Here is a 23,257-nt window from a genome sequence, read left to right on the forward strand (position 1 = left end):
TTTTCCAAAATGCTCCGATTGAGCTGAAATTTGAACACAATGACCCTTATGACATTCTCAACATGTTGAAAATATTTTAAAATTCATTTAAGGTCATTAAGGGGCAATAAAGGGGTCAAAGGTCAAGTGTTCAAAATGCTTCAATTGAGCTGAAATTTAAATGCAATGATCCTTATGACATTCTTAACATGTTTTAAATATTTTAAAATTCAGTTAAGGTCATTAAGGGGGTCATACAGAGGTCAAAAGTAAAGTTTTCAAAATGTCAGCTTCTCACGATCAAGGTATATTAAAACGGCAATTAATGAAACAGTCTTATTAAAATTAATACTATCCTGCACAGTATTGCTCCTTGATCAGATCGTCACAGTCATCCGCCTAACTCGTGCCCTTGCAAAGGGCACAGTTGCTCTAGTTTATTTTATATTCTTTACTTTTCCTCTTTCATTAACACCACTTGGGCGGGCATACCTTCGTAGCATTTCGAGATTATGTCCATTACAGACTCTGGGTGACAGTGGTATAGGCCTACCACAATATACTGCCGAAGCCACATGGTTCAGCTATGGTGCGGTTATCGCTCTAGTTTCAAAAGATTTCCATGGGTACTTAATTTAATGACCTGATTCAACGGCCTGCGCATTTTGTATCATCAAGTTCATTACAGGTAGACATAAGACTATTAAATTCAGTTACGATAATAAAAATATGAAATTACTTCCTCCTCAGTCATCAAAGTGATTCATAATCATAGATTTGGGCCAGTGATTATAGACCTAAGCAAACATGCAAACAAATAAATTCATTTCATAGTTTTCAGACAAAATAGGTAGAAAATTCAATTATTTTTACTTCAAAATCGTCTGGAAATGCTTTTAATTGTGCACTCTGAAAATAGAAATGTGCAATCCGGGCAGTTTTTGTGAAGTCTTAATACCAATCCATATACAGTGAGCCAAAGAATTAATGTACCAGTTATGTTCACCCCTGTATATCCTAAATAAAGACAAATATGTCAAAATTAAAACAAGCAGTCAATACCTGTACTCTTTATGTCTGATTTAAGACCATATTTGTTGAAATTGGTTGAGAATTAAAGAAACGGTGATCTAAAACCTAATGAAGAAACGAAATCAAAAGTTGCACTTTTGTGTTCTAATCAATGAAAGCACGACTAGTTTTAACGTGCTAATCAATGGAAGCGCAGCGCTAGTTCTCTTGTTCACGAACACTTTGTGTACAAATCAATAGGACATTTAATGCGGCAAACTGCAACTTTTAAATTGGTATCTTCCTTGTGTTTTGGGATCGCTGCGACTTTATTTCTTGAACAATTTCAACGAATGAGGTCTTAAATTCGAGCTAAAAGATGCGGCTATTGGCTGTTGGTTCCAATTATGACATATCTGTCTTTGTTTAGGATATACAGGAGGTGAACATAACTGGTACCTTAATTTTTTGGCTTACTGTATATGGTGCAAAAGCCCCTTAGCGACGGCCCTAGAAATACTGATATTTTCGATATTTCACACTTAAAGGGGAGACGGTTCAGCCTCCTAACGAAAGGAGGTTGCTCCCTTAGGTATAGGGTCCCGCAAAAGGTAAAAAAATCCTTCAACTGTTGGAATGTAAATTATAATGTATTGATTGCATCAAGTTTAAAGCAGATTGCAAGCGGAGCAATGTCGAGTTTTTGCAATAAATTTTGGAATAATTCTGACACTTGATGATTCCAATCACCCGTCATATTGATTGAATAACCCAGGTACTCATATGACTTATCACGTTGATATTTTTCCACAGGGCTACCTTGCAAATTGATGATGGTTTGATCAGCTTGACCACGCTTATACCAATTGTTGCCTGATCTACGTTCGTTCAAAAGAGCTGATTTTTGAGCCTTGATGTCAAGTTTGGCCCAATTGCAAAATGTTTCAACTTTTATTCCCATATCAACAATTTGCCGAGGATCACGTGTACATACGGCAATATCGTCAACATAGGCCTAAACGGGGATTGGCAAATGTTGCTCATCAAATGGTTCTTTTAACCATCTGAAAAGCATACATACATACATATTTTATTTATTTCCATCAAAATACGTACAAGCTAATTTAATAAAACAGCAAAATAGAATTTAAAAAAGATGGCGAAAATGTAACAAAAGGCAAAAGCCTGAATTAAGCTTTACACCACCTTAAATTGCATTCATTGACATGCGTATACTTAACGCACTGTGACTGTTCGTACTGAATTAATCTGTTTAAAATAACACCGTACTAAGAGCATTTCCTGATTTCCAGAAAATGCCTTAGATTGTATTGGTAGAAATTCTCTACTTGTATGCCAATTCTAAAAGTTGATATTTGTCATTTTTGCATCATTAATCATGCTGAAAGAAGAGGGGACATCCACTGATGGTTCCAAAAGTACAAGAAAGATCACCTGCTATTGCACTAATGCCCAGAGCTTGGTGAACAAGAGGACAGAGCTTGAAGCAATAATTGACGACTTACATCCTGATGTAATTGGAATAACGGAGACATGGTGCAACGCGACTATCATGGATAGTGAAGTTACCTTTGAGAATTATGCTATGTTCAGAATAGGCAAGGACTCACCTACCGGTAGAGGAGGCGGGGTTATTCTTTACATTCATGAGTCTCTATCAGCAGTTGCATGTCAAGAGATGGACAATGATTTCAATACCTCGGTCTGGTGTCTGATCAAGTTGGAAAGGCAAGACAACTTGCTAGTTGGACTCTGCTACCGAAGTCCAAACAGTACGGAGCAAAACAGTCAGAAGCTTTACGATCAGCTGATATACACTACCAAAGTGAAGAATGTTACACATCTTCTAATCATGGGAGATTTCAACTACCCAGAGATCAACTGGATCCAGGGCACTGTTGGCAGTGGTCCAAACCCAGCAGAAGCGAGGAAGTTTTACGATGTCACACAAGACGAGTACCTAGTGCAACATGTAGCAAAACCCACTAGGAGGAGAATTGGTCAGAAACCATCGATGTTGGATCTAGTCCTTTCCAGAGATGAGCAGATGGTTAGCATTATAAATCATCTAGCGCCGCTTGGAAGCAGTGACCACGACGGGCTGCACTGGGAGCATGAGACAAGGTCCAACTTTCAAGAAGTGAATAACAACACCAAGAGTTACAACTACAGCAAAGGGGACTACAACAAGATCAAGAGTCACTTTAGTGAAATTGACTGGGACGACATTCTTCATGGCACAAGTTGTAATAATGCATGGAATATCTTCAAAGACGAGTACAAGAAAACCATCGAGGATCATGTTCCCCTAAGGAAGAAGAGAAGCAAAAAGCCCCCGTGGCTAAAGTCGGGTGTTAAACGATCAATCAAGAAGAAACACAGCATGTACCAGAAATACAGAAAGACCCTGCAGTACAAAGACTACGCTGAGTACAGAAAGCAGAGCAACAATACCAAAAAGAGAGTCAGAAGAGCACAGGTGGAGTATGAAAAGAAGATAATGAAGAATTTCAAAAAGAAACCCAAGGCTTTCTACAGCTACGTTAGCGCCAAGCAGAAGGTGAAAGCAGGAGTTTCACAACTTGAAGACGAGAAAGGTGAGCTGACAAAAACAGATCAGGAAACAGCAAACAACTTCTTCAAGAGTGTGTTTACCAATGAACCTGATGGATATGTGCCAACATTACCAGACAGGTGCCCCGGCATTGAAAAATTATGTGGGCGGCGTTTACTGTAGATGACGTTGAGAAGAAGTTGCATGCATTGAAGGAAGACAAATCACCTGGAATAGACCAAGTACATCCTTATGTTTTGCAAGAATGCAAGAGTGAGATGGCAGTACCCCTGTTCAAGATCTTCACAAAATCGCTGGAGGAGGGTAACATCCCAGATGACTGGAAGCAAGCAAGAGTGTCCCCAATATTTAAATAGGGGTCGAAGAGTCAGGCAGGTAATTACAGACCAGTCAGTCTTACCAGTGTACCCTGCAAGATCATGGAGTCACTACTGAGGGATGCTATACTCAAGCATGTAAACCAGAACAACCTTCTTTCAGAGGATCAACATGGTTTCACCAGTGGAAGATCATGCATGTCTAATTTGATGTTATCTACCTTGATTACTCAAAAGCCTTTGACACAGTCCCTCACAAAAGGCTTTTGTCAAAGCTGAGAGCCTATGGTATCTCCGGCAAAATCCTTGAATGGATTGCAGCTTTCCTACAAGACAGGAAACAACAAGTTGGAGTAAGGAAAGGCTTGTCAGAGTGGGCTGATGTCCTAAGCGGCGTACCGCAGGGCTAGCTCAGTATTGGGACCAATCCTTTTCGTCCTGTATGTCAATGATCTGCCAGAAGTAGTATCGTCCAAAACAAAGATGTTTGCTGATGACACAAAGCTTTACAACAGGGTCCAGAAGAACAGCTCTAAAGGAGGTGATGATATCCATGAAGACCTAAACCATCTCAAAGATTGGTCAGATACGTGGCTCCTCCGGTTTAATGCCTCCAAATGCAAGTGCATGCACATGGGAATCAACAACAATGAGAGAAGCTATGTGCTAGGGGAAGAAGAAATCAGGACAGCTAAAGAGGAGAAAGATCTAGGTGTATACATTACAGACGATTGCACACCAAGTCTGCAATGCACAAAGGCAGCCAACAAAGCTATGACTAGCCTGAGGATTATTGACACATTGACAAGGAGAGCTTCCCTATCTTGTATAAGGCATACATTCGCCCACACGTAGAATACTGTGTGCAGGCATGGAACCCCTACCTGGTAAAAGACATCAAAGCCATTGAGAAGATCCAGAGAAGAGCTACCAAACTTATTCCAAGCCTGAGGGAGAAGCCCTAACAAGAAAGACTTGAAGCACTGAACCTGTATCCCTTGGAGATCAGGTGACTGAGAGGTGACTTGATCGAGGTCTTCAAAATTCTCAACGGCTTGGAAGATATCCACCCAGATCAGCTTTTCACCATGTCTCATAACACAGGCACCATGGGGTCACAAATTCAAACTATTCAAAAGGCAGCTGAAGAAAGGTTTGAATTTGAGGAAGTTCTTCTCCCAGCGAGTGGTAGATGTGTGGAATAACCTTCCTGAAGATGTTGTTGGAGTTAATACTACAAATCAGTTTAAAGGAAAGATTGATCAGCACTGGAAAGAAAATGGATATGGGGTACTAAAAGGCCTAAACCTATAATTAATCCCATCAATCATGTAAGTGTAAGTGTAAGTGTAAGTGAAACTTGGATTAATTAAAACACCAAAACTGTTGGCCGCTACATGTACGTACATGCACTATTTGTTGTCGTTGCAATTTCATATATATAATGTTGCATGTATATAAGTACAGTCTGTGCACAGGTATATAATTTTATATACCTAATGACTTTATTTGACGTTACCGGTATATCAATTTATACAAATTTGAATGGAATTGAATCAGGGTATGACATACACAATGAAGCCAGGTTCACAACACACTGTACACACATTGTACCAAATCACACAAGCAAAACAGGTTACAAAAGGGCATGGCATTTGAATCAAATGGAATGAAATGAAATTGGCTTCATTATGTGTAGCCCAACTCGTTTTCTGGACGATTTTAATAGTTAATTGAGGATAGCCTTTGAGGCCGAACTAGTAAGTCTTGTAAGTCCTGTCCTGTCTTGTACTGTTCAGTCTGTCCATAACCCATTAATTTATTTGGCACAATATATTTGATTCCGATCTTGTCCAAATTATCTGTAAGTGATGGAATTATATTCTACTCATTTCATCCAGCTTTGTGTCAAAATATGTTATTTATTATACGAGTTATATATTTCTTTTTATTATTGTACTTTTGAGTATTATTATCTGACTTAATGATTCCGTTCAATTAAATTTCATTTATTCTTATTTCGGCCACATGATATCATCATTGTAGTACTTATTAATATTGTAGCGTAAGTTAAATTTCCATCTTGTTCAGATTAGGTGCCACAGGCTACACGCTCTGCGTCTTTGCGGCATCCACATCTCTTCACTTGTGTTGTTCTTATTGTGTTTCCTATAAGTAATTATCATTAAGTATTCCTTATCTTGCATTTCCAGTTGTATAACTTTTTTGTGAATTGAGATGAAAACAAATAAACTTGAACTTGAACTAAGGAAAGCAAGTAAAGTTTTTCTGTTAGCCATGATGTTACTAATTCCACTGCATGTAACATTGTTGCCATGACCTCTTGTTATAAATTAGATCAGAAAAACATAAGGAAGGCAATGTCTTTTGCTGTGCAGTTATGCCTTTATGAGCATGGGTTCATTTTGGAAATACTGCCCTGAAACTTTATCATAGAACCAAGACATACATATTGCCACAGAACTAATAGTATGTATTTTATTGTTTTTAAAGCAGTGATATTTATTATGTATTTTATTGTTTAGCAAGTGGCAATAAAACATATACAGTCACAATATGTATCTCATAAAGCAAATAAGCTTTATCATACTATATCCACAACAAATGCCTGCTTCTTTAATTTCACATGTTGTATGTAATAAAAATTGCCATCTAATTTGCATAAATAATTAAACAGGTGTTCCTAGAGGGGTGCACCGCTCAGTCAAACAAGCCGCTAGTCCGACACGCCGCTAGTCCGACAACACAAATTCCCTATACTTAGAGGTGCGTCAGTCCGAAAATGAAAAGCACGGCGCTAGTCCGAAAAAAGCATGCGCTAGTCCGAAAATGAAAATCACTGCAACAGTCCGACACGCCGCTTGTCCGAATCTGAAAACACAGTTTTTGCGGAATATCAATTTTAAACGTCTTATTTTCTCAAAAAAGGAGTCATTTTCATTGTCCTCATATTATTACTACTTGCCAACGATATGATGTTGTCCGAGCAATGATATATATATATATATATGCCCTTTAAATGATGCGCCCTAGAGGATCTGTGGTGGGTGGTAAATAAACGGCTAAAGTGTGCCTTTTAGTGCTTGCGGCTACTCTTCACACCTGTGTGCTGTATGAGAACAAAAGGTACCTCTCGCTCAAGTAGGGACTTTCACTTAACTTTCTTTTGATCACTATTGGCAGTAGGCTGCCTGGTAAAGCGTTCATATGCTGTCAGGTCAGTTGCCGATTTAATGGCGGAATCCTTTTGTCTTGAACAAAAGGTACCTCTCGATGAATAGCTTGTCGGCAAATCAAATCGACACAAAGGAACAATGCGTTACGTAATCTATTTCCCCTCCATTCTTATTAAATCCTTCTTGAGCACATATTACTGATATACAGAACTTATATTGCACACATTGAATACCACCAATAGCTTTCCATTGACATTCCTATAATAGCCAATAAGCCAACACATCCTTCAGCAAGACATTGTAGTCCAAATAATAAATAATAACACCAATAATGGCAGCGCACACTTAAATGCACTTAAATTTTGTGAAGTAGGGAGCACACGGTGGGAGCACACTGACCACCCATGAACTGGTATTATGTCTTTCAAGACATGACACCCAGAAGATTGATAATTTGTAGGTAAAAGTTGGCATTGTTTGTAACCAATGTATAAGTGCGTTATCACACGAGTTGGGTTGCGCCCAACTCATGTGTTGAACATACACATACTCATACTGGTTGGAAGAAATGAAGCAAAATTATTGACTCGTAAACACATGTAAACACATTTGAATTGAAACAATAAACTTACCCGTTGCCACATGCGTAATGAGTGAAAGTGTAAACACAAAGAAAAGTGGAATAAGAAAATGAAGCTCCATAATCACGACTTTTATTATCTCCTTATTATGTTCGCGTTTGTGTGTTTGTGGACATGCCCATGGTGTTCGGCAGACATCCGCCACACGATGTACCGTCGATGTTACTTTAAATAGGTATATCACCTCCAAATGAAGCGCAGCAGAAACACGTTATTGAATGTTTCTACATGAGTGATCTTTATCAAAGCATCAGAAATCAAAACACGGAATTGAAATCGGACAATGCTTTGTGGTTTAGTGTCAATTTTAATATTCTCGTAAATGGAATGAGAATCTGCCACAAAATAATATAATATATAATGACAAAATTGGCACAATTCAAGATTTTGTTCATTTTGAAGGCTAATCTTTCCTGACTTCGTTATAGAAAACAAAATGTTAAAAAAATCTCTCATTGATATATAATATAATATAATCAACCAAATATACTATTTTAACTATTTCGACCAATAAAAAATTAGTATCGTGTATGTCTCCAATCATAGGTTGAATACAATACCGCTCTTTTCAAAAATACTATAATCTTACAGGTGCGAGTAAATATTCTATAGATCCAGTTCTTTATCCCTATTCTTTTACATCTATGGAACGTTGTAGTGCAGGACGATATACTCAAAATCATATTCATCTGTTGCTATGGTACATCCTCTTACCAGGGCCGGATTTACCATAGGGCCAGATGGGCCCGGGCCCAGGGGGCCCCAAAAATTGCCCTGTGCAGTGTGCATCTTCCATTTTAGCCGAAACACACAATGTTTTGGGCCAAAATAGCCTACAAAAATTGCAAAATTTTGCGCGCTTCGGGCGCACTGACCTGTTATATAGCAAAATTAGCTTAAATTCGGGCTAAAATAATCTAAAAATGAAATGTTTTCGCGCGCTTCGCGTGCAAATGTCCTACTAAAATCTAACAACTTGGCCACATGAGTGAGTTTGGGGTCTCTAAATTTTGGCCTGGCCCAGGGCCCCCAAAAAGTAAAATCCGGCCCTGGTCAGACCACCTGTGAATATTGTTGTGTTTTATATAACATAATGATAATGAGTGGGTAAATGTCATATTGTTTGTAACTTTTGTAACCAATGTATATTACTAAAGTAGTGTGTTATCACACTCGTTGGTCTGTGTGTGATAACATACACTTAACAACACCAATAATTGCAGCGCACTGGTGTGCTATCAGGCAGCACACTAGTTTTTTTATTAGTTTTTTTTTTATCATAGGCTATACTGAAATTTGTGAAGTAAGGAGCGCACCTAGGGAAGCACACGGACCACCCATAGAACTTTCATGACATCCACTAGAGTGATAAATGTGTAAAAGTTGGTATTGTTTGTAACCAATGTAGGGGTGTGTTGGGCAGCGCCCAACTCATGTGTTGAACATACACATAATGGTTGTTAGAAATGAAGCAAAATTATTTATTCGTAAAATGTAAACACATATATGAATTGAAACAAACTTACCCGTTGCCACATGCGTAATGAGTGAAAGTGTAAACACAAAGAAAAGTGGAATAAGAAAATGAAGCTCCATAATCACGACTTTTTATTTTCTCCTTATTAATTTTATGTTCGCGTTTGTGTGTTTGTGGACATGCCCATGGTATATGTGTTCGGCAGACAACGACCGCACGTTGGTACTGTCAACATTAATATCTAGGCCGGGTCATTGCATTGTGTACGTACACGCAATGACCCGTTATACCCCCCCAAAAAAAAAACAGAGTCACCAGATCAACAATGGCTAATTGATATCAGGGGCGTAGCCAGGATTTATTTGGGGCAGATTTTGAAAAAGTGGGCCTTTTTCCCCAAGAGTGGACCTTTTTCCAAAATGTTGGACTTTGTAATACCAAGAAAGCATAAAGTAGTTTATATACTGTAAAAATGCAGGCAATATTCCGTACCGGTATTATTACCTTGATTTTTGACTAAAATAGTATGAAATTGGAAATTTTCTCACTAAAGTCTGCAAAGTGCTTTAATGTGGACTTATTGAACATTTTACACAATAAAAGTGTAAAAGTGTCCACCAAAATAATGTTTGCATTTGGCGCTAATTTTGTAAAATTTTCTAACGGCTGCAAACCCTGCAAATGACCATTTCTTTTTAGCTGAACTACCACTAGCAACATTCGATGAACAGCGACTAATACTGGCATTTCAAGTCAAATCTGCCGCCAGCCGGATTGTGTTTCCTTCTTCATATACTTGTTTATGGTTCAATGGTGTGACAACTGATAGAACACGCTTATACATTGGTTACAAACAATACCAACTTTTCCCACTCATTATCACTTGAGAGCCAATCCATGTCAACTCCAGGGATGTGCACCGCAGCACCTCATCAATTTTTTTCTTTTTCTGTGTGGTGGTAGAAATTGATGAGAAAGTAAAATCCTGAAAGTTTGAGCTTCATACTCCATTTTGTTTTCCCGTGGCATCAATTTGAAATTTAAGGGGGTCAGCGTAAAAAATGTGTCGCAACGCGAAAGACGATGTTTGGAGGTCCATAAATGTATAAAGGGAACCCCAACAACTTTGAAAAGTATGTATCCTGGGGTACTTTTTTGTGTGGAATTCAAATCTGGCATCAGAAAACTTGTGACTCCTTTACTTTAAAAGATATAGGGCCCTCAAAATGCAACTTCGTCCATCCAGGACCAACTTCGGGGGGTCAGAACAAAAAGTAAAAATAATTTTATTGTTCATTTTTTGCCAGTCAGAGCCCTTTGTTAGGACATTACTCTTATCCCATATTGATCCTATTAGAATACTTTTAGCTGAGATATTACCCATGCAAACCTCCAATTGTACATTTTTTGTACATTTTGACCCCCCTGAAAACCAATGTCAGACATTTTTGATTTTTCCCCACCATCAACTTCAGGTGTGTTGAAAATATGTTCTTGGCCCCCGCTTTTTGCTCTCTCAAGTTGCGTCGCTGAATTAGTAGCGTTTTGGAACACTCATATTTTGACTTTTGACTGCCAAAAATCGCTTGCCCCCCCCCTCTCGGCCGGCCAAAAATTCTTTGCCCCCCCTTGCACATGTCAAATTTTTGGGATCCCAATTTGCAAACCTTATATGGTCTAGATATATGTTGCGAGCGCAGCGAGCAGGAAAATTTGCATATTAAAGCGTTTCCGTACTGTTTTCCGAAGCCTTTTTAGAGCGTTTTTTTTAACGCGCCCCATGAATGTGTGCCAAAATTGCTTGCCCCCCCACCTCTCGGCTGGCCAAAATTGCTTCCCCCCTTTTGGCTCGCCAAAATTTCTTGTTCCCCCCAATTTTACCCTCCCCAGGGCTCATAATTATTGCACAGCCCCAAAGGAGTACACGTACCTCGCATGAATATCAAGCATTCCTCGATGATAACTTTATAAAATAACTTTACTTAGGGGATGGGCATTACCGATGGGTTTATGGGCTATAGATTTTGGTAAGTGTCATTAATTTGTGGGTAAAATGGATTCGGAATGGGACTTCTTTTGCTATATACTTGCAATTATTATTTTCTTTGTTATTTATCTGTTTATGCCTTTCTATTTTATTACGTTTGTTTCTTGTTTCTTGCTTTCTTTTATTTACAACATAAGTCATTTCTCTTTTTAGGGTAAAAGGTAGCCATGAAAAGGGCTGTTTGGTTTGTCTTTGGTTCTTCTGATTAAGTGAGTTTACTGTGCTGCTCTGCCCTCTACCTGGTTGCCTCCTTGTCGAATACTGGTTTCAGCCCTGGTCCTCATTGCATCAATTGCGTTCCGTGGCATCCTTGTGCGCCGGATACTTGTGAATGCAGCAGTAATACGTTTGCGAAGATCTTAGATTTTGCCACAAAGGAAGAAATCAAGAGGTGTGAGGTCTGGTGATCTTGCATGCCACTCCACAGCATGACCCATCCCAACCACTCTGTTTGATATCCGTGGACAGAGTGAAAAACGGGTACTTTTCTTTAAAAGGGCATGTCCCAGCAAACACAAAACGTTTTCGACATCATTCGCAAAAGGTTATAAAAGGTTGTCAGAAAACGTTTCAATGTCGGGTTATATAAAGGGTATATTAAGAGTATAAAACGTTTTCATAACCTTAAAAAACATTTTTGATAATCTACTGCTCAGCAAACAAAAATGTTTTACAGAAAAAACGGTTATATAAAGGGTATAAAAACGTTTTAATAACATTCCAAAAACATTCTTGAAAACTTTATACAAAACATTCTAGACAGAATGTTATTTTGGGATTGAAAAAATATTTTGCGAAAAATGTTTGCCCCAAATATTTTCAATAACGTTTTAAAAACGTTTTTATGACCTTTTTATAACCCGACATTTAAATGTTATTAAAAGGTTTTGAAAAAAAAACATTTTAAGAACATTTCTGTGTTTGCTGGATTCAAACATTTTACCATAATGTTATTTAAGTATTGACACAATATTTGGCAAAAATGTTTGTAAAAATAGTTTACAATAACATTTAAAAATATTGCTGTAGTGTGTTTTCATACAAAACGTTTTAAAACGTTATCATGACCTTTATATAACCCGACACTTTAATGTTATTAAAACGTTTTTACCTAAACCAAAAGCCAAAATATAACTTATTTAAACGTTTTTAAAACGTTTTTGTGTTTGCTGGGGTCTTCAAAAGTTTTGAGCCGATTGAAATAATTGTTTTGGTTTATTAAAGCTAACGATTAAAGGTTTTTTTACATACCAAAATATATTTGATCAACTTTTCAAAAATAGGAGAAAAGGAGGACGCAATGAGGGTTTTCTTTTGGGGGGCACCCTGTACAACCCAATTTTAGGTTTAAACAGTAAAGGGTATCATGCTAATGTATACAGATGCTTTTGAGTCATTTTCTACTTTATTTAAAATGTATCTATTTATGACAAGATTGGTGGCGCTATTTAGATACTGGAAATTACTCTTAGGCTTTTAATCCCGGCTTTTAATACAAATAATTCTTTTTATATTTTGATGAAATTATGTTTATAAAATTTCTTTGTTGCTTGTGTCACCTATTCCACCTGTTTTAATGGCAGTATTGATTACACCCCTTACCATGCTTAGGCCAACAACAAAAAAAGGTTTGTCTCAAAGCTTGCGCGCGCGTTTGTAAAATCGCATGATTTTTTTCCAGAAAAAATCGGCGAAAATCAGACTATTTTCTCAAAATACCATGAAAAAAGTCGGTAATAAAAAAATTTAAAAAAATCGCATTTCGCATTTGTTTTTAAGTGAACTTGGAGACGAACCTTTTTTTTTTGGCCTTACAAATTAAGAAATATGATTTATGATACATAGCGCCACCTATAGTTTTCATTTACTTAATAATGAAGCCAATTCTATATGGGCAATTCCAAGCAAAAGTGGACATGGCCCAAAAAATGTAAAATGCTTACAACTGCTTACAACTGCTTACAAGTGCTTTACGTGCTACAATGGCAAATTTGGTATCAAATGAAAGATTGGAGCATGTTTACCAATTTGTTTTTGAAAAACCTGTTTTTGGCCAAGTTTGTTACTTTGTTGAGTAAAAAATACCTACATTTTGGATCTCATTTGCACATCTTCATTGAGGTTTTATTTCATGTTTTTTGTTTTAAATTGCTCAAGGAATATCTAACTTGATATATTCTGTGATGTTTTTATGATTTTTTTTAATAATGTATTTATCACGTAATTCGTTTCCATCTTTTTGGGCGGACAAACTGTAACACGAGTTACCGTAGCACGAGTTACCATGTTTTTGCAAGCAAATGTAAAACTATGAGGGGTAACCCTTTTTAAGGTCTAGGTATACCAAGATAAACCTTACCATAGTAGTATTTTTTCATAATCAATTGGGCTTTATAGTGTTTTTTGTTTTAGGACACCATCAAAGCGAGTGATTTTTAGCATGTCCTCTGCTCGTAGCACGAGTTACCGTTTTTCACATCTGTCCCAAACGTACAACAGTTGATATCATCATGTAGCAATATTTTTATTTATTTATTTTATTTATTTGGCTTCATACACTGGTTACAATATCAAATAACAAAATTAGATAAAAGATGGATAAGTATATTGCACAAAGTAAAAGTATAAAAGACATTTATATATATATACATGTGAATAAAACGCACCACGGATCCAGCACATGTAGGAGAGATACCAGTGTAGAGGATTGGGATGAACAGGTGCATATCACCTCTAAGACCATCCCACCTCAAGATCAAAAATTTAATTAAGACACCCTACAAATAGCACAGCTGCATACGGAAACCCACGTACAAATGTCAGCCGGCCGAAAATTTAACTCAAAATGAGAATGCAAAAAAGTAACCACATTGCTTTTAAAAACAGAAAAAGATGAAGAGGACCTAACACTAAGGGGAAGCTGATTCCAAATTGGCACAATGCGGTTAAAAAAACTGGACTTAAAAGCTTCCGTTTTGCAGAAGGGGATCCTAAGGCGCAAGGTGTCACATGTTGATCTTGTGTTGGGACGGTCTTGCCCAATCTCTGACTTGTAAAACTTGACATACTTGTAGACATCCAGATCGTAATTGTCAGACAAGGACTTGTAAAATAAACAAATATCAAGTTGCTCTCTACGAAGCGTGAGGGGTAACATACCCAGATGGCACAACTGCTCCCGATAATCCAGATCAGGATAGTGCATGATGAACTTGGTAGCTCGCCTTTGAACACTTTCGAGACACTGAATATTGTGTCTGGATGTACCACTCAAAGGCAGCTACCAAATTCAAGATCACTCCTGATCAATGAATTATACAGGGCTTTGGTGATTTTTTCAGGTGCCTTAAAACCAACTGTGCGCATGATGAGACCCATTTTTTATTGCACTTTTTACCAATCTGTTAATATGGTCGTTCCAATCAAGTTTGGATGTGACATCAACACCAAGGTCTCTGACAGATTTTATTGCACTAAGTTTTGTGTTATTCATAAAATAATCAAAATTCACTAACAAACGTTTCCTTGAAACAGTAATGACTTGGCATTTTGAGGGATGAAAATTTAATTCCCAAGTATTACTCCATTGAACAAGATGATGAAGATCTTCCTGAAGCAATTTGCAATCATTGACATTTTTTACATTAATGTAACATTTTGCGTCATCCGCAAAGAGTGCAACTTTGCATGATGGACAATGCTAGGCAGGTCGTTGATATATAAAACAAAAAGTAAAGGGCCAAGGATGGACCCCTGTGGCACTCCAGAAATAACAGGCAGCCAGTCAGAATAAACCCCATCAACAACGACCCTCTGCCGTCTGCCAGTTAAGTAAGCCCTAAGCCTAAAGATCTGAGTGGATACCAAATGAGCCAAGTTTATGAATAAGAAGCTCATGAGATACACTGTCAAAGGCTTTTGAAAAATCAAGATTATATCATATCAACCTGCCCAGCATTGTCCAGGATGGAATTAACTTCATGGAAAACTTCAACTAACTGTGTAGTGGCTGAGCGTCCTTTCATGAACCCATGTTGGAGATGGTAGATTTGGTTTTTAATAACAGGAAAAATCATATTAAAAATAGCACGCTCCATGATCTTGCCACATATACAAAGTAGTGAAACAGGCCTGTAGTTGCTGGCAATCGGCTTATCAGATTTCTTAAAAACAGGGACTACATTCGCGTCCAACCACTGGTTAGGTAATTTACCTTCAGTTAGAGAGACATTAAAAATATAGCACAAAGGAGCAGCAATTTGACAGCAACATTCTTTTAAAACCTTAGGTGAAATACCATCAGGGCCAAGGGCCTTATTTACATGAGATTTTTGAGAATTTTAATGACATCATCAACCTGAATGATTTGATTACCAAGATTAGGTTATTCCTTCATGTAATTTTACACGAAATTAGGGTTAGGGTTAGGTTAAGCTTAGGGTTAGTTTAGGGTTAGGATTAGGGTTAGGATTAGGGTTAGGGTTAGGATTAGGGTTATGATTAGGATTAGGCTTAGGGTTAGGGTTAGGATTAGGGTTAGAGTTAGGATTAGATTACACGAAATAATTACATGAAGGATCGACCCAAGATTAGCATGTTGGAAATGAGAAATAGTGGGTAGTGATGGAGAAACCTTTGGTTGGGTAAAAACAGAGAAGAAGTAATTATTGAAGAGGGTGGCTTTCTCTAAGAAGTGGAAGCAGACATGTCATTGTAACTGATAAACTGGGGTAATGATTTCGTCCTAGTTTTAGATCGAAAAAAGGACCAGAACCGCTTCGGGTTATCAGAAAGTGTCGAATCAAACCCGGCAATATATTCATCATATTTGAATGAAATCAAATTTTTCAAGCGGTTCCTTAGTTTGCGAAACTTAGCCCAATGGTTTACCGAGTCACTCTTTTTTGCCCGCTTCCATGCTGTATACTTCTTCTTCTGCAAATGCCGAACCTCTGAATCTATCCAACCAGGTGTTGAACTGTCTCTAATTTTAATCTTGGGTATATTCCTGTCAAGGATAGAAACAAAGATGTTAGTGAATGAAATCCAAGCATCATTTACATTAACAGCATTATATACACAAGAAAAATCAGCACAACTCAGCTCAGTTCTAATTTGACTAAAGTTGGCTTTTTTTAAATTATAAACATGTCTAGGAACTTGTTTGATACGTTCAACCTTGGTAGCAATACAGAATTGTAAAAGTTTGTGATCTGTTTGAAAGAATTCACTAGAAATTGATATCAGAAAACTTATCAGGAACATTTGTAAATATCAGATCAAGAATATTGTCACAATTTTCACGAGATGGAATAAAATTGAGTTGTGAGAGAAAATATGAATTCACGGAGTCAAGAAATTGACTCTCAGCACCAGATATATTCAAATTGTTTCTACAGCCATCTATCTTTGGCAAATTAAAATCACCAAAGACATGAACAATGTCAAAACAATCAGAAACACGAGATAAAGTAAAATGGAATCTGTTTGTAAAAAGATCAAGTTTGTAGTCCTGTGAGCGATAACATAAAATCAAGGCCATCTTCTTTGATCTGTTAGGTCTTAATTCAACAACCATTATTTCAGCATCAGATGGCTCAAGATCAATCCTCCGAAGAGCCATGACAGATTTGTTTACACTACAGATTACACCACCACCACGACATTTCTTTTTGTCAGGTATTCTATCCTTACGATACAGTATGTAGTCTGGGTGGGAAACCTCAGCGTCAAGAATATTATCATTCAGCCATGATTCTGTAACGAGGACAATATCAAAAATCTTTTTACACAGAATAAAACCATAATCTCTTAATTTATTGCACTTTTTGTTGACAGTCTTAAAGGGGCATTTCGTGATCCACAGCCTCATCCCCCCACTTTTCTCAAAAAAAGTTGAGATTTTTATATCACTGGAAACCTCTGGCTACAAAATGTTTATGTACAAAATATTTCTTGCAGATTAATTCGTTTTGCAAAGATATCGTGAAATTTGAATTTTGTTCTGGTGCACCAGAACGAAATTACAACGCATTGTCTATGGAGCAGTGTAATACACATAATCATGCATAACTCGCAAACGCAAAATCGGAATCAACTGAAATTTTGGGAATAGGCTTTTTCGTGGATATGTACTGAAAAATGTCATAAAAAGAGGATGCTAGGATCACGAAACACTCCTTTAACACTCCTTGTGTTTATATACAGAGTTTTCAGTTCATTGTTTGAATCTGGACCAGGGTTTAGTTCGATATCACCACTGATTATGATCAAATTGATCCGAAAGGTTGCACAAGAATTTGAGTAGTACTGTAAAGGAGCTGTAAGTTTCTGTTTCTGGAAGTTCGGCATAGACTGGTATACTGCTTGAAAATCTGTTGTCCAATAGCCAATGTCGTGACTAGCATTGAAGTTGGTAGTAACAGTTGTTGATGTTGAAATGACAAGCAGTGTGATGGCGGCGAAATACATGGTGAAAAAATGGAACATGCTCACCTTAATAGACTGAAGATTCAAGAGCTTGACAGTTAGGGATGTCAGCCATCAATTGTAGAACAACTGGTTTCAGCTCCAAGTCTGGTCTGGACCCAAAGTACTGAAGGAAGCTCAAGCTTACAGCAAATGGTGCAGAATTCGGCAGGTGTAATTTCACAAGTGCAAAATACAATTTTAGCTATCAAAATGCAACTTGCAATTCACATGACAGTTGGCATACATGTGTAATAATGGTATAAACACCCTAATTTGGTTTTAAAACTTTAGCTTCTGAATAAAAAATAGTGAAAAATATTGAAAAAACAGGAGCAGTGAAAAAACAAGTCACCCTCCTTCAAGCATCTCAAAAAAAAAAAAAATACTATGAGGATCTAGCCTTGAATGTTGGTTATTAAAATACAAAAAATAAAAGTTCCACTCAAATGAGTTTAAAAGCTGGAGCATCAAATTTGTAAAAGGATGCGCAAAAGTGTAGCACGAGTTACCATTGAATTGCCCATATATCTATACTAATAAAATAATGAGATCTGTCTGTCTGTCTATCCGGCTATGCGTTTCGCCGCGCTTCGACGCATCATTCCGATATTTCGGATATAGATAGGTATCGGGCATTCCACGTTTATGGGATAGTTTTAAAGGTCATCGGAGGTCAAGGTCAAAGGTCAAATTTTCAAACTTTGTCCGATCGGGCCCAAACTTGGTGGGTGGAGTCCTTGATACAAGGCGAATATATGCCCGAAATAAAATTGAGGTCAAGCGAGGTCAAAGGTCATTACGGAGGGGTCAAATTTCAAACGTTGTCCGATCAGGCTCAAACTTGGTGGGTGGAATCCTTGATACGAGGGGAATACATGCCCGAAATAAAATTGAGGTCAACCGAGGTCAAAGGTCATTACAGAGGGGTCAAATTTCAAACGTTGCCCGATCCGGCTCAAATTTGGTGGGTGGAATCCTTGATACGAGGGGAATATATGCCCAAAATAAAATTGAGGTCAAGCGAGGTCAAAGGTCATCACAGAGGGTTCAAATTTCAATTGTCCGATCGGGCTCAAACTTGGTGGGTGTAATCCTTTATATGAGGGGAACGCGTAAAAATTAAAATCGAGGTCATCCAAGGTCAAAGGTCATCCAGGAGCTACATTTTAAACTTCGTCTGATTTGGCTTAAACTTGGTGAAAGTAATTCTTCATATCACGGGAGGACTATCACGGCTACCGGTGCTCTTACAGCTACAGGTACACTAGTACATCAAACAATCGTGCAGTATTTCGAACTCGTACGTACGTAAAGGCATAACTACATGTATAGAGCAAAAGATATTGCCTTCCTTGTATGTTTTCTGTTAGTGAGTCAAAACCGATATATCGGCAGTACTTGGAATTGAAAAATAAAGTAGGCTATCTCTAAACTACTCTTTTTTATTCATAAATCAAAGGCAGTCCTTCTAAGTTTCGTTTTGTAAAAATATGACGATAAAATCTTGTGAACTTTTATTTTTACATTAATTTCAATAATGCCCATGGGTAACTTACGTTAGGGGAAACATACGTTACTATTAGATTGAAAGAAGTACTGCAAGCTCTTTTGTTGACAGTGCCAAAACTAATTGTTTAGGTATATAAAACAATGACAATGTCGCCTTTTAGTGCAAACATAATTTTTTGTTAAAGGGGAATTGATTGCCTTAAAAAAGTTTAAAAAGAGTTGAAAAAGAAAATTTAGATGAAACTTACAATTAGGATACGTTCACTGAGCCTATTTTCTGTAATGCCCCTTTCCTAAGTACTTAAAGTAAATGCATAGTGGTGTTATAAGAAAAAACACGGGTAATCGGGCGTGGTTTTAGTAAATAGGGTTTCAAAATTAATGGTAACTTATGTTTCTGTCACGTAGGTTACATTTTAATGTCCAACAAGTATGTTGGAAATGCGTTAATGAAATAATATTAATAAAAGTTTATCAAGTACACCTGCGGCTGTATTTGCTCAACAGTATATAGTCACTTATTTGTTTTAATCATGCGCTTTATGGTAACGTATATTACATTTCTTAAAAATACGGTCTGAATTTTCTTTCTCAAATACATAAATAATGTGGACCTGAAAACATTACTATCATATAACTTGCATGATAAACCGTATATTTAAGGACACTTTGATTCAATTTCAGTGTTTGCAACGACTAAGGTAGGGCCTACGTGCTAACATATCGGGGTAACGTAGGTTTCACGAAACCTTGCGATATATTTCGCTGGTATTTTTAAAAACTCAAAGTAGGCCATGGCATTTTCGCTGCTTTGTATCAGTATAGATTGTTACTTCAAAATACGAGAATGCCATGAAGGTATAAGATCCCTCCCCCGAGCGGTATCAAATGAAAGAGACAGTAACGAATGTATTGAAATTATTTTCCATACCGGGGTGACACTCCTTATAAGACTCTGGTCGGGGTCAATACCAGTAGCGTAGCCAGCAGGGGGCAGGGGGACAGAGTGCCCCCCCCTGAAAAAAAAAATGAAAGAAAAAAGTGCCCCTCTGACAAAAAATAAAAGAGAAAATCCGGAGGGCAAAGGAAAAGAAAAGGGGCAAGGAGCCCTTTACTACCGAAATTCAGCCCGAAAATACAAAAAAATTTCGCTAAGAGCGCTAAGATAAAGCCCTTTTCATCCTGATAATGGGCAAAAATAGTGTAAAATACCAAATTTTTGCGCGTCCCAATAAAGCCTTTTGTCTCTATGTATTGTATGATGCAACTGTCATTTTTTTTTCATCTGTGCCCATAAAGTTTTATTTTGACCCCCCTGACGAAAAAAGCTGGATACGCCCCTGGTCAATACTCCTATTTTGGGTCCTTTTCGAGAAGGTATGATCCCTGAGTGTTGTCAAATGAAGGAGCAAAATTAAAGAATATATAACAAATAATTTCTCACCGTAATAAATAATATGCTTGGGTTGTTATAGCCTGTATTATTTTTAATATAGTTCCGCATTTTGATGTGTTTGTGTACGTGCGTGTTTCTTTGTTATACTTTTTTCTCTGTTTGTATATGCCAACAAATAAACTATTTCAATCAATTTGGTCTAAGTTTGGGAAAATCGTGGGGAAATTCGAAAAAACCTATTTTGCAAATTAATTGCAACCAAAATAAAAATTTGTTCAGATTCGTCTCAGGCCTGAGTAAGAAAGCAATGCATTCACACATGTTAAATCAACAGATAGGTCTATTATGTTATTATATCATGATATGCTTTTGGTCATGTTTTGTATACAGGGCACCCAAAAAGGGTGGCTTTGTTGCATTCTTACTCATCATGACGTGTTTACATGCATGTAGCTTGTTTATTTGATATTTATTATGAGCTTGTTTAGTACTATTTTTTTCCTTAGACAGGGGTCTTTAAACTTCTGAAACAAAAATGTATGATTTTCATTTGTACTAATTACTGTAACTCGTTAAGTCTAATTAGTCAGGGGTGGCTCATGTGGCGGAGGATCATGTGGCGGAGGATCACAATGCTGTACAATGGTGATCCTCCGCCACATGATCTTCAATAAACATTATTGATGGATTTCTACTTGTCTGTACTTAATCTCAGCCAAGTGATATCATATTTAGCATTCATTGCCTCAGTATGTGTTAATTAGACAATAAAAAATTACTAATTACTTGTTGCTACATTAATAAAGTTTGTTGCCCTCTATGTATTTGAATAGGGATTTAATGTAGGCAACATTCAAAAGGGTACTATGGACAAACGAAACATGATAAAAGACTCAAATTTCTTAAGCAGACCTTGGTTGTGATCCTCTTTACTTCAGTAAACTAAAAACTAGTAAAACAAAGAAAGTTTGCCACAAATCTGAAAGAGCGGCCTCATGCTTACTTTTGATCCAAAAAGTCCATTTTTAAGAAAACGCTTTGTCGAATTCTCTTTTAACTTTAAAAACTGGATTGTTGAGCTTATTTTACATCTAGTTACATGCATCAATCATGAAAATTTGCATCTCCAGTGCCAGATAAGGGGTGTTTTGAAGAAATTTATATAAATATTAATAGATTTTTGACCTCCCTGTATTTACATAATTGAAGTACTTGACCGCTAAAAGTTCCATATGGCTGGGTTAACTATATTAAACATGTGTCAAAACTTTACATTATCAATGTACGTCGAGGGGTGACACCCCTAACTGAATTAATATTTTCATCCTTATTTTGCTTGTCACACCCTGTATATTATATGGGTCACCCTGTATAATGACTCCCATTGTATTGTTTTTGAAATCGTCTGAGTATATGCTCTCAGAATATATACTTTTATTGGGTTCTAATGTAAACTTTTGAAGTTATAGTACCAAACCTGTAAAAGCATGTGATTTGTTTGAAAAATACACATGCTACGCAACTGCTGCCCAACATAAAAAACATGACCTTTTATAATTAGCAAACATATCAATTCTTTAAATTCCATAGTCATAGCTGTGCTTTCCTTAAATTGGTGAAGAAATCGCAGTGACGTAGTGTCATATATGGTCGCGGTGGGGGCACGGTTTGTGCGCCCCCCAATCATGGTCGCATGGTCGGTGCCCCCCCTATGATGACCCGCTACGCCACTGTGAAACAATAATGATTATCAGGGCCGGATTTACCATAGGGCCAGATGGGCCCAAAAATTGCCCTGTGAGGTGTGCATCTTCCATTTTAGCCGAAAAACACCAGTTTTGGGCCAAAATAGTGTACAAATTTTACGCTGGTCTATTGTATAGCAACATTCAGCTTCAATTTGGGCTAAAATAGTCTCAAATTGAAATTTTTTCGCACGCTTCGCGCAAATGTCCTAGTATAATCTAAAAACTTTGCCACTTGAGTGCAAATGCCTTCCTCACGGTGCATTTGGGGGCCTCCAAATTTTGGCCTGGCCCAGGGCCCCCAAAAAGGTAAATCCGGCCCTGATGATTATGCTAAAACATGGTGACGAATTAGATTTAGGCCTACACGACGAATACCAATGACACTAATTTAAAATATCTAAATATATTACCCTGTAAAAAGAATTTCATTTACCAATTAATGAAATTGATTCAGAGTTTCTGCGAGCGTGAGTTTCAGGTTCTGGAAATTGCTCAAAATAGTTTTGAGTTTTAGCGTCCTATACCATTGTGTAGGGAGGAGACCGGCTTTTGTGCGATTTTGACCCGATAATATGGTCCAAGACCATATGGTACAGGAGCATCGTCACCATCCCTATACGCTGGCGAAGTTACGTAATTAATCGGATTAATTACCATAGCCATAGGTGAAAACAATTTTGAACATATCGCGCTGCACTACAAGCAGGTTACACTCATCACCTGTGTATATCTGCAATCATAGATTGAATACAATACTGGTCTTTTCAAAGATACTAATCTTACAGGTGCAAGTAATCAGCATGATATGGTTCAATGAAGAGGTACCGCGTGAACGTATCAGTGCAGCGCGGTATATTAAAAAAATGTT

At 37.4% G+C, this 23,257-nt stretch overlaps 2 protein-coding genes across 2 annotated transcripts; both read left to right on the forward strand.

Annotated features, from left to right (window-relative positions):
• The first annotated feature begins 2,389 nt into the window (after positions 1–2,389).
• Positions 2,390–3,748, forward strand: LOC140144733 (uncharacterized). The gene has a single exon (XM_072166543.1). The coding sequence runs from the start codon at positions 2,390–2,392 to the stop codon at positions 3,746–3,748; it is 1,359 nt and encodes a 452-aa protein (XP_072022644.1).
• A 638-nt stretch (positions 3,749–4,386) lies between these two features.
• LOC140144734 (uncharacterized) lies at positions 4,387–4,758 on the forward strand. Its single transcript, XM_072166544.1, has one exon. It carries the CDS (start codon positions 4,387–4,389, stop codon positions 4,756–4,758), a length of 372 nt encoding a protein of 123 aa, XP_072022645.1.
• Positions 4,759–23,257: the final 18,499 nt, after the last annotated feature.

The sequence above is a fragment of the Amphiura filiformis genome, unplaced genomic scaffold (genome assembly GCF_039555335.1).
Source record: "Amphiura filiformis unplaced genomic scaffold, Afil_fr2py scaffold_76, whole genome shotgun sequence".
NCBI classification, from domain to species: Eukaryota; Metazoa; Echinodermata; class Ophiuroidea; order Amphilepidida; family Amphiuridae; genus Amphiura; species Amphiura filiformis.